This window comes from Lipophrys pholis, assembly GCF_963383615.2.
Source record: "Lipophrys pholis genome assembly, chromosome: 21".
In the NCBI taxonomy this organism is placed as follows: Eukaryota; Metazoa; Chordata; class Actinopteri; order Blenniiformes; family Blenniidae; genus Lipophrys; species Lipophrys pholis.
Genome location: NC_137649.1, coordinates 10,179,278 through 10,192,389, shown reverse-complemented (window position 1 = coordinate 10,192,389; position 13,112 = coordinate 10,179,278). Strand labels below are relative to the sequence as shown.

General features: G+C 42.0%; 1 protein-coding gene across 3 annotated transcripts in view; it reads right to left on the bottom strand.

Moving 5' to 3' along the window:
- akap12b (A kinase (PRKA) anchor protein 12b) overlaps positions 1-13,112 on the bottom strand; it is a 40,574-nt gene that overhangs the window by 6,743 nt on the left and 20,719 nt on the right. The window contains exon 1 of one of the 3 annotated variants that reach the window (XM_080490105.1): positions 2,480-2,730. The exons of the other annotated variants lie outside the window; for them this stretch is intronic. Coding sequence (XP_080346231.1) covers positions 2,480-2,504 — 25 coding nt within the window. The 5' untranslated portion in view covers positions 2,505-2,730. Of the gene's footprint in view, positions 1-2,479; positions 2,731-13,112 lie in introns of those variants that run through there. 3 annotated transcript variants of the gene reach the window in all.

Below are 13,112 nucleotides of genomic sequence, written 5' to 3'. Positions count from 1 at the left end.
TAAATTTAAACATTGGAGGATTTCAAGAATGTTTATTTGTTTTTCGGGAAAAGTCTGTCTAATCTGTGCCCATGTAGTATTCAAACCAAACAAAATGGGCTTCTACGACCCCTCCTTAAATTAAGTCCCAATCCCCTTGACCCAAATTCCACCACAGCAGGATGGATGGGGAGCCACCCCCTTCCCAAGGCACACATGCATGCAACACAATAGCCTTCTAACCCTCCCTGGCCTCTGAAAATAAAGGAAGGGGGTTGGTCAGCTTTTTCTATTATCAAGACACTGCTGCTCAGAGGAAGTTAGACTTTTAGAGTTTGGTAATTCTACACAACTGATGTAAATATAAAAAAAAAAAAACACGGCATGTGGTTTACTGAAGACACCATTGTCACCTGCTTGTAGACCCTCTTTCACATTTAGGTGTTATATTTAGAGCAGTTGTCCAGTCACACTTGTTAATCAGGCAAGTCAAGCCCAGAAGAACAGAAACACCTTCAAGGAACAAGAAAACAATACAAATTGTCTAAATAGAAATTTAGATTCATGCTTCACTACTGAAAAAAGCCAGTCTTGTAACATAATTGCACCTATTCCCCGTGACTGGTTTTCAATTAAGAGCAACTCTGTAAAGACGTGTTGGAGAGCTTAAATAGTTAGCAACCCAGGCCAGCCATGACCATGTGTATCTACATAATAAAACAGGAACCATGTTGATTTAGCAGACTACTGGGATCTCTCCCCTCTTTTTGATCTTTGTTTTCTGACCCTACTTTTTTTTTTTTCCTTCCAGACACGCAACTGTTAACATCCCTAGACAGATCTGGGGGGAGTAAATGTGTGGTGGAGGAGGAGGAGGCGAAGGAGGAGGAGGAGCAACGACTGTACCCAGAAAGAATGTGTGAGTGTGAGGGGAGAGACGGCTGCAGGGGGTTGAGGAGGGGGACAGTGGAAGGGACAGGGAGTGGCGGGGTGAGGGGGTTGTGGGGGTGTCTGGGCTAACTGGCTTTAGAGGGTGTCACATAACTTGGATGCACGCATTCATGGTTGAAATGCTTCTTTCTGTTGGCCACAGGCTTTGTTTATATGCGAGGGTGAGAGCATGTGGTAAGGCGAGACTCCCGGGTTAAATATCACCACAGCAGCCAGAAAACGATTGTTAGTAAGTCTACTCCGGTCTCCAGGGACATCAGATAATGTTTCTGTTGTGCCTGCTTCAGCACTACTTTGGGCTTGTGTGTAAATGAAAGGGGGGTGGGGAGGCAGTTGGAAGTTGAATGGAAGCTATTCTTCCTGCATACGATGTACAAACTTTGCCTGATATATGCAAATCCTTGTTGTAATTACTATAGTCTGGATCATGAGCTTTGAAACAATAGGAGTCGGTTAAAAAAAAACAAAAAACAGGACAGGAGCCACACCCCTCCCCCATCAGAGACAAGCCCAAGGAGCCTTCCTTGCACCCCCTCCCCATTTGCATCAAAGGTGTGGTCAAAGTGTCCCTGTGGCTCCAGGCGACATTTCCACACCATTATTATCAGCCACTGTTACATCACTTGTCTCCTTCTTGTGGCTGCATGTTAAATTAGCCGGGAGACACGAGACACACAAACGCTACTTTCGATCAATACTGATGTTTTGGCTTTGCATTCCTGCACTGAAACCAGAACCTGAGGTCACCGTCAAAACAAAACATTCCAGCCTCGCTCCATCTGAACCATCACTACCTGTTAAGATCCCCAAAGAAGAATCAGTCTTGGCATGTAATTAATTCCATACGCCTCTTTCTCCCTCCTCGCTCCCATCCTCAGCCACTAAGCTGAAAAACCCCACTGGGAATTAGGATCCTACTCTAATCTAATGAAAAACTTCACATGATGGGATGGTGCTGGCTCAGATGGCAACACCGAGTCAAGTAATAGTAATGAAAACAAGGCTTGGAAATATTTCTCTGAAAGCATCTTTCTCTGTTTCCATCTGGCAGATTGTCTCTGTGAGTATTGTTACACCATCAAGAAGTTTGGTGGGTGACTGAGATGTATCCTGTAACAGTTCAGCTCACATAGAAGTTTGTTTTGGCCAACGACAGAAGCAGTTCAGTGCTGGGAATATTACCGGATAGTATGAATGGCAGCAGCAGTCTAGCATTGTTTTACTATTCACACAGTGAGGCAGTAAAAGCAGAAACCACTTCTCACTGAAATCACTCACCCATGTCGGCACATTTATTAACCTCAATGCTGACCAACCACACCCTCAGGACAACAATGCCTTTAGTCTATATGCCAATACACACTCACTGCTAGAAAACCTTTATGATTTTGGTTTGGACTATATATAGAAGCAAAACAATCCTCAATTATAAAATGGCAAATTTAAATACTGATTGGTTCGAGAAAGATCTATTTTCTAAAAGAATCACATTTGCAGCAATCAATGAAACTTAATTGGCTTTTGCTTAAGACTGAAATGTTGGTCTTACCTGTTAAAGTAATTGTTCCAAGCATCACAAACAAAAAATCCTTTTGCCAAAACTTAAAAAAAAAAATTTAAGCTAAAAAAAAAAAAAAGTTCGATATTTTCTTACGCTGATTAGAATTAATGAGTTTTTCTTCTTCTGCACACTCAGTAAATTATTTCACTTGGCTTCGCCCAAAAACTGAACTGGATCTGCGGGCAGAAGCTGTGTCTTCCTCTCTTTCTCTTTCTCTTCCAGCGGTTCTCAGCCAGTATGATCAGGAGAGAGGGCTCCACACACATTTCAACAGACTGACACACATGTCATGTTAAGGACCACCCCTGCCTCCCCCCTTTCCTCCCACCTCCTTTCTTCAGCTGTTCTGAATGAACTTCCCCCTCCTCTCCCTCCCCCTCTCCTCTCCTCTCCTCTCACACTCCCTTGGACCTCAGCGTCCACCCTGGATGAGTGGAACTCCTCATGTGATCTTTCAAGGAAATATTTTTGTCCAAAGAAATCCTAAACTATTGCTCAAACTTGGACGCCCCCACTCGCATCCATACTGCACACTGTCTCACAAACATTGACTAGAAACTTCTCTTCAAAGGTTGTGGAGGCACCACAGTCTCCCTCCCTGGCCTTGAGACCATGACAGTCCGTTTTTCTCACAATTCTCCTGGAGAAGGCAAATAGAACTCATCCCTTCTCCCCTGTGCTCCCTCTCCCTTCTATCTCAAGGTTCATGTCACCAGTCATGAGGAGGAATGTTCATGGAGGAAACCCAAAGGGAATATCAGGACTTAATATGGAAATCAACTCTTCCCGAACAGGAATGATTGTTTTTCTTTCAGTTTCTTGGCTTATAAAAACACATTGTTCCAAGAAAAATGACGAAGCAGTAGTAATTAACTCCATAATAAGCCTTAAAACGTCAACTTGGTTGAGGCGAAGTTCATCTCAGGATCCTACGCCCAAATCATGGACAAAGGTGTGTGTAGAGTGAATGTTAATAAGCCCCTCTCAATTGCCCTAATGCAGACACATTTAATTCAGCTTTTGTTTGGGTGTCGGGGGGGTAGAGACGAAGAGGAATGTAGATAAATCCTCAGGTAAATACCAGCATAATCAGATCTGTCACACTTCAGCATTGTCCTGCAGGAATGTGTGAATTCCGTCTCGAAGGCTCCCACAAGGGTGATAACAGTTATAATCGAGTCTCGTCTGAAAAGCAGCACCCAAACTTGAAGCTGTGCTCCGGAGGTGAGATGACCGCCAAATATTAACTCAGCGGAAACTTCAATGATAACAGATCAAGCTGCAAAATTCAAATCAAATATCAGCGCCAGATGTTTTAAAGTTCTATGGACAGGAACTTTACTTCACTTCAGCAGACCGGGGTACGGATCATTGTCCACATCAACCAGCGATGAAGAAGCTGAACTTGTCCTGAGTTCCAGTTAACAAAGTACTGAGTTCATGTCTTGTAAAAACATCTTCTATACCTGCTGAAATCACAGCAGAACTGTAGGCACTGACTATTTCACATGCCGCTGAAATAGCAATTGAAATTAAGCCTGTTTGGTTTGTTTAAAGAGCTAATGTGTTTGCTGCCTGTAGCTTTTTATAGCAGAGTGAGAGGGGAATTCACCTCTGTCAATAAAAGCCTGCTACAGGAGCTCCTTCTCGAACGAGGTGCCTTTTGCAGGCACGCATGTGACACCACTAATATAATTATTTACTTATCTCTACCATGAGGACAGGATCTGTCATGATCCTCAGAGACTGTTTATTTGTTGCACGAAGCCCGTCCTTTCTCATGATGTCCAGGTCTGGCTTTCACTGCGGCTTTGTAACGCTGCCCAAAATGACTCTGTACTTCAGACTGTCCACATATTAATAAATGAGTGTGTTTTAGCCAGTTGTTTTGACTATCGTTGCTTTTAAAGAAGAGAACAGATACAAGGATTATGTGCATGAAGTCTTCTTTTCTTTCTTACACTATAGACTATTGCTGCTTAAATTAGTTAAAAAAAACCCCACTGGTGTATCACATATTATGCTTACACACACAAAGGACTTATAGCTGCCCCATCAACTAATTCCTGCTTAGTATCATAACTCTAGACAAGTCTAGTGACTTCAGCAGGTCAAAATGATCCCAGAGAAACATCTGCCAATCCCACAGCAAGTCTACATGTCACTTTCTGTAAGACTGATAGTAGATATAACATTACCTGTATTTAAAATATACCAATGAAAAGGTTGTTTTAAAATCTAATCAAGAGATAACAAAGTAACTCTAAACAACATTAGAACCTTTTTTTATTTATTTATTTTTTACTTTACTGTGAGATTTTTATCAGAGCCAACCGACAGAGTTGGGAATGCATCATGTTTTATTTATTAGAGGTGGTTAGAGTGAGAACAGGGGTGAGGGGTGATGGGATAATGAAATTATTCTTATATCATTAAAGTTTTAAAAGGTGCTGTGTTTCCAACAGGTCCAGCCCGTTTCCTCATCTTAGTGAATTAAGTACAATGTTTTAATTTAAAGGGTTTGTGATATTTATGTTAAATTGGTGCAATACTAAGGAACAGTAAGTTCAGATTAAAACCCCGTGGCCGTATCATGAACAGTCACTGACAAAGAATTTCACAGTCACACACCACTGAGGCATTCAGATGCTGTAGCGACTCATCAAAAAGGTATTTTTACGATTTTTACCAGTAGTGCAATAAATACAGTGACAGTATATTGTGCTGAATGGACAATGAGTCAGTGGGAGTGGAAATTAAAGTGAACACCTTCAACGGGTCTCTGTGTTCCTTCCTGACTTCCTCCATGTGACCCCTCCACATCAGTCACATTCCCGGACTTCCATACATACAGAGAGGTTTTTTGGGGGGGAAACCACAATGTCTTGGAAAGACTGATAGAATCTATATAGTTCATCTTTGAGTGATTACAATGGAAAAAAAACGATCCAAGTTTTTTCCTGTTTATTTGTATCTCAATCCACAAGTGATCTGCAGAGAGAATACTATATTACTGAATAACTGTGAGGCAAAAGATGCTGAATAAAAGCTACAACTGTGATTTTATAAGCACCAAATGTTCAATCTCGTGCTATTTGGCTCTCAGTGTTAATTCAATTTTCTTACTAAACTGTATCACACCCAGTGAGCGCTGATGCAAAGCCAAATGTATTCACTGAGTGTAGTCATGCTAGACCAAGTAGAACAGACAAACAGCACATATTATAAATTGAAACCTAATTTGGCACTTAAAAAAAAAAGAAAAGAAAAAAAAAAGCTTGACAATCAAGTCATCACAGTGAGCTATAGTATGTTTGATTAAAGTCTGAGTTTGCAAAGATCCATGTCTATTTAAATGTCCCGAAACACAAAAAATGTGCATAAAAATAGACTTTGGATTAAATATTTGATCAATCGTAAACAATATATAGCCTGACAAGCTCATAAGAGATGATACACTAGAAAACACACTGTCAAACAGAGGAGACAATCATTTTAAAGGGCAATAAATACGATTCTGAGCAGTCATTTGTGACAATGCTTGCTTTCTTAAGATAAAAGACTTATTTGGATTCAATCAGTTCTTGAGTCACAACAGTAAATAAAGCACCGTAATGTACTTTTAAGCTGCCATTAGGTCTTAACAACACAGTGCAGCGAGTGTGGGGGTGACGCCCCTCGTATCTTGATAAATCAGAAAACGTGCCTCGCTTCAGGAATGTTTGAGGAGGGGTCCTGAATGGCTGGGTGGGTTGGGGGTTGGGGTGCAGGGCGGAGGGGCTCTTTTGTGTCCTGTAAAGAAGTTGAATGACATCATTGGACAGCACAGAAGAAAACCGCCTCTTTAGTCCTCCAAGAAAGGATGATGTTGAAATAATCGGAGGAAAGGGAACCGAGGGCTGTGTGTGACCCGGCTTCAGATCACAGATTTCTCATTCACGTTCATTTCTCCTGCAATTTTTTCTTCTTCTTTCCTTTTCATACTGCCGTTTATCACCCACTTCAATCCTCTTTAATCCTCTCTTACTTTCCCCCTCCGTCTCTCCTCATCACCTCAAACCCCCCCCCCCCCCCCCCCCCCCCCCAATCCCTCCCCTCCTGCTGTGTGCGTGTGGGCCGGAGGGATGGATAAGAATGTCGGACAGGAAACACAGTCACTTCTTGACATCACTATTTCCTCTTCCTTTTGCCCATTTCCTCGAATTACATGAACTCTGCACCCCGCACGGTCTGTCCGGCAACCTTTCCGCCTGCTCTCCGAGACTGTACATGACGCCGCGTAGCGTGAGGAGCGGAGATAAGGCCGTGACGTCTCGCTTGTTGTGCGTCTGTTTGTTCTAAAACAATGATCAAGCTTACAGTTGCAACATAGGGAGAGCGGGAGAAAACGTTGCGTAATATGTGGCAAATGATTGGAGTTCAATTGAAGATCAAGGATGCTTGTTCCAGTCACAGCTGCTCTTCCTAGAGGTTGAAGGAAAAAAGGGATGCTGCACTTCTTCTAGAAAAGTGTGTTTTAGCCAACATTTGCCATCTGTTATACATGTCTTCACGTTTCTCTCTGCATTCCTGAATTATCTGCACCATTTGACATTCCCCTTGTTGTGGAGCTCGATCTTGTCTTCCGAACTGGAATGTAAAAATGGGGGAAGTGAAGATGTGAGGAGCTCCTCCTGGGGCCTAAAGAGGCCTTGAAACTAGCCAACGTTCGCAAATGAGCAAAGAGGAGTGATCTTGAGCATCAGTGTGTAGGGGAATTCAGGAAGAGAATGGTGTGTGTTTTAAAGCAAATTACACACATATCAAATGTCTACAGAGATTTTTAAACTAAAAGAAGGTAGAAGCTTAAGCTATTGCTCAAAACCGGTCTTCCTGACTGCTTATCCTGTTTTCTTTCCTCAGTCTCATGGTCATATCTGGTTTACATTAGCATCTGGCGAAAATCCATTAACTTGACGCTTCATGTAAACTTAAGAAATCTACAGCTTAATACGTCATTTAAGCTCAATTGAGTGTTTAAATCTACCATTAAATGAAAAGGCCTCAGGGGTGAACTGATTCTATATGTTTTCCTCAAACGTTTTCGCTGTTTTGTTTCCTTTATTGAAACAAACGTTGGTAACTTAAGTCCAGGCAGACTGCTGAAGTGTCATTGTAACAAGATTTCACTTAATTTCTGTGTTGGAAAGAAGTGAAAACCTTCACCTTGCTGTCACATACCAGGCTTAGAGGTTAAAAAAAAAAAAAAAAAAAAAAAAAAGAAGACCTATAGAGTTTCTGGATACTTGCAGCATTGTAACAGGGGGCATAACACTATTAAAGACGAAGGAAAAGGAGGGGTCGGCCACATTCTTGGTCCATTCTTTCAATCCACCGTGTGCCTGGGGGAGGTTAGAAGTTGTGGAGGGAGATTAGGTTCCCTGATGCCGGGAAAGATGAGAGAGGAGTGCCTGTGGAGACGAGCAGGTTTTGGGGGTGCGGGGTCTGAGTGTCCTGGTGGGAGTCTATCATGAGCATATAATTGTACTGGTAGAATTGACAACTGTCATTTAGAAGCCAACCCAGATTTATTAATAGCCTCCAAATATGTTTTGTTCTCAAGTATGAATGCAAATAGACAAGACTTCCAACTTCAGTGCTGAAACTGTTGTTCTAATGTATGCTCCAAAAATTATTCATCTTTCCAAACCTTTAAAACATTCCCCTCCCCCAACACACAGTTTACAAATGACGTGGCACAATTCGAGAATAGGATGGCACTGATTTCAAAAGCTGATAATTTATTGCTAAAATACAGAGTCAAGTAAATCTGGAAGTCTTGAACCATACAACCTAACCACTCCTTCTCAGCTCTACTGTGAGTTTAGCCTCCTTCATAACGATGCAATTTTTCGGTTTTCTCTCTGAAGTCTTAAGTTTCCCTCTGACCCTCATGTTTTCCAGGTTCTTTCCAGCTGATTCAGCCAATACAACAGCTGGCTGTACGCAGAACACGACAGTAAGAAATAAGTCAGAAGAGGAAGGAGAAGAGAGACATTTCCCCGAGAGATTAATGTGAAATAGACGGAGTACCTGTCATAAAGCTAAAAATCTGTTGAACTCACCAACTGAGATACAGCCACGCACATGTTGCGAAGAGCAACAGTCAACGTCTGGGCACAGATTCTAGTGTCGTTCACATGGGGAAAAAAACTGTATGATGGAAAGAACTGTTTCCACTTATGCCGGTTAATAATCATATCGTCTATTATTTGATGCGTGATTGTTGACAGATGCACATTAAACCTACGCAGAGCCTACACAAGTCTGGTTTCCAGCTGCAGCAGAAAGCTGAATTTAATTAAACTTTGTTTGACTTTATTGACTGTTGATGATCAGCAGAGCGGAGAGTGGCTGATCACGATTATCCCAGTTATTATTGAAACACCAATATATTTCATGATTGAAAACTGTTAATAAAACAGCCTATTGCCACATGAGGAATCCATTATTGTTATATCCCATGATAGATGAAAGCCATCGTGATTTGCAGATATAGATATCTAAAAAAAAAAATTTTTATAAGAACTACAATGGAGCGTCGAGTTTTCAAGTGGAAGAAGCATGAAAACTTTGCTTTAAAGGTTTAAACACAAATACTGTGTTAGATCTTTATAGGTTAATCAATTTGAATAGCAAATACAATTAGAACATAATCACATCAACATGTGAATGTTGATTAATAACATCATGTTTTAATTATGTTTTCAGTGTGGGAGAACTGGATCTGGCTGAAAAGTAGCAGGAGAGTGGACCTCTGCTTCACTGACCTAAATAAACATCAGATCAAAAGTTGTGTTTGATGAAATGAAAGGAAAGCCCTCCTGTTTGATGATGTTCGAGGCTGAGATAGCGGCTGACAAATGGCAGCTTTCTAATAAAGTTCTGTTATCGTGTTCCACCCCGAAGCGCAGCCTTAAAGCACCCACTTCATAACAAAAGACTAAATAAAACACGCTCACACAGATGAGCATAATTGAACTTGTGACTGGACAGTGATGGATCTTGAGGGACTATGTGGGCTTTCAAACACAGTCTGAAACTCAGCCTCCCTCACACTTTCCTCTGGGACCTTCTCCCCTTTTTCTCAAGGAAGCTAAATCATCCTGATGTCTTGCGGCTAGTTAACGGATCAGTTTGCGCACGGCCACAGCACAAATCATAACAACAAAGCTGTTCCATCTCGCAGTGTGAAGACAATAGCAGTGATTCCACATCTGAACCAGAATCACCGACTGTAATGAGCACCGTCAGCTGGAATGTAAAACAAACACGGGCAACTATCCAAGTGGAGTCAGGGGCTGGATTGCGTTAGGATGACTGCAGAGCTTGAAGCCTTATTGGCAGAGATCAGACGGCGCTGAAGCGAAGGGAGAGGTCCTTTCCACAGGCGTGATGAATATCTTGGCAACGGCCGCCATTCGATTCCCCGGGGCAAATGCATAAGTAAGTCCATCCTGGGATGAAATCACGGCCACACATAAAAAACACACGCGTACATGCCTACAGTAGAAAAGCCCTCCAACTCTGTTACCTCGTAAAAGTTTACACCTGCAACCAAGAAGGGAGAAACGAGTGAATTAGTTCTGTACATTCATGACAAATCAGGGACATCTTGACATGGTTGAACTGCTGATATGTGTGAAATACAGTTTGACAAACTAAATAACTGGGCTGTCTTGATGTTACTATTCATGACCTCACATTTTTTTGTTGCATTCATTTATTATCTTTTTCTGTACCGTGTTAAAATAAGCACATGTTCTCCAGAACTTGCAAAGGTTTTGAGGAGAACTTTGAAAAAAAACTACTTTTCAAAACAGAAGTTTCCATTTTAATGTGTGGCGATAGCCCAAACAAAGATGTTCACAAGTTCCTTTGGTTCGGGTGGTGTTCACATTCACTTTTGAGACTGGTTCGCACCGCCTGGTAAATGTCACGCAATTACAACAGCTGCTCGTATGGGGGCGCTGTCGCTCGAAACAAACCCCGACCAGAGAGGAAGTAAAGAAGAAACACGGCTCACGGCCTCTTTTTCTTTCTGCGTCTGCTTCTTCCGATTCACGCGGTTAGCTTTGTTTGTTTACTACCCAGAATGCACTGCGCCCTACGTCACGTCCTCTCTCCCCCGTCCTCTCGCCCCGCCCACTCGAAAGCTCGAGAAGCGAGACCGAGCATTTCGAGGGGACCAGTGATCGCTTGTGAGATCCGGTTCAGGGTTGGTGGGCGTGTTCGCATCGCCCAAACAAAACGGTTTTTCCCTGAAGAGACTCTGGTCCGGATCAAACAGGCGAAGGTGGACACGCCTTGAACTCGTTCGAATAGATAGACTCTTCAAACGCATAGGAGAACCTTTAAAGGAAGACCCAGATTATTTAACTGAAACTTGGATTCTTTGATTATCTAGATTCCTTCAAAAGATTCTCTCCACTTGACTTTTAACTCTTTAATCTAGTTTCCAGACCGGAACAAGAATTGAACTGGTTTCTTCAAAAACAGACACAGTTTCTTTAAACAAGACTCAAGACTCTTCGATGTATCCTGGGACTCTTTAAAACGCTGACATCCATCAGCCCGCACGAAACGTTGGCCTTGTTAAACCGCACACCTTCAAAGTAACTTGAAACCTTTAAATCAGACGTATAAAACATTGTTCGACCAAATGGTCAAACTGCGTGTTAAAGGGTTAATGAGGAACTTCATTAGATCGATTTAACAGGGTGAACCACACCCTCCTGGTCCAGTGACACGATGAAACGAACAGATGTGGAATAATTAACCTGCGAATGACGACGGGCCTCACTTCCATTCAAGCACACACTTTTTCAAAAGCACTTGAAGAGTCAGCACCATCTCCCCCCTCATGCTTTCCAGTAAAATGTTTGGAGCCTGTGAGCCATCTGGGAGGGTCCGCCGTGGCCCCGGCCAGAGAATTACGTCAGCTTTGATGTCATTCTTTTGAGCTCCCACTGGAATCCCTGCTAAAACTAGCAGCTCTCATACATGTGCGGTCTTGGATGAACGTCTACATGGAAAACACACAATAATCAACATGCCTCCTCACAGTGACACTTTTACTCCAGTGCATTAAAAGGTAATAAAAAAAAACATTAGTTTAAACTGATAAATAATGACCACAGTCCAGTTTTCTTACCCACAAAAGTGCTTATAAACTGCTTATTTCAAGTGTGCAATGGCTCTCTGCCCATCCTCCAAGTATCGATCCATAGGGATCCATCTTTTATACCACTTTGTCCATACTATATATTTAGTTTATATGATATACACTGTTTCTTAAAGTAATTTACCTCTCTCAGTGCCGTTCAATTGTCCTTCTTGTTTTGTATTTTAACAATAAAAGCAATACTGGATCTGGAACGATAGTTTTTTCCCCCCTTTTGATTCACTGTGTATGAGTCATTTTTTGTCTAACTGATACTGTCAGCGGATGTTATACATGGCTGCACCAGTCATGAATGACTCTGTCTTTGTCCTTATCTATTTTTACTCCTTCCTGGCACCAACTCTTTGCCTCATTTTTTTTTTTTTTTTTTCTGCAGCAAAAGACTTCTGAGTGATTCTTACAAAATTCAATGTAATATTTATTTAGGCTTTTTTCGGCCTACCTGCAGGCATGTTGTAAAACTTACATCTCAAAGCCCGGAGCTTGCATGAAGGAGCTTTTAAAGGTTTTCAGTTTTTCTAGTTATTCGTTTTCACTTTGTTGTGCTCAAATAAGGCCACTGCCACACCCAGGAAGCCAAAATCATTATTCTTTACCAGAGAAGTTCCAATTCAATGTTGAATTTGCGTTCATTTACTGAAATATACATTAGTTGATTATTTGTAAAGTTTTCCTCAGAAGTGCTCTAGGGTTTCTAAACCGTCACTGCTGGACATGTTCACCTCATGTGAACCAGACAACAATGTGCGGACCCGAGCGTGTGTTCACAGAGGGGATGGCCACGAACAGACGCACTGGGGAATCGAACTCTCGACAATTTACAAACTTTGATATCAATTCAAACAAATCCTTCCAGGATTTAATCAAGCATCCCCTGACAGATGATAGAGTAAAATATTGTTACTGCAACGTATACTCTGTTTTCTTTCTTTCTGTTTTTTTCAAATGGAAAAAAAAAAAAAAAGGTCTTAGAATAATTTACTGCTGGAAACATGTTTTTCAGGCCAGCCTGGATGGTGTGTGTAGTGTGTGCGATGTGTTTGTGTAGTGGAGTTTCACGTCTGGGCCGGTCCTCGACTCGTAAACATTCTGGTATACCTGATAGACAGAGATTATGGCCGTGGGTTTGCGTATGTGTTGGTCTTTTGATGTGCAGCCAGACCTCTTGTTGATTTTTTTTTTGTTGTTGTTATCAGAGATTCCTCTCCTCTTCCTGTCTCCCACAATGCATAGCTGCCTTTATCAGGCTGTAAAAAAGGGGTCTTGCAGTGCCTGGACGTGATAGTCCTTCATGCTTTTCACGTCTGTGTCTTCTCCCCCTCCTATTATGCATGCCCCCCCCCCCCCCCCCCCCCCCCCTTCCTTTCAATCCCATGCACTCTTTTAATCTGCAGACTT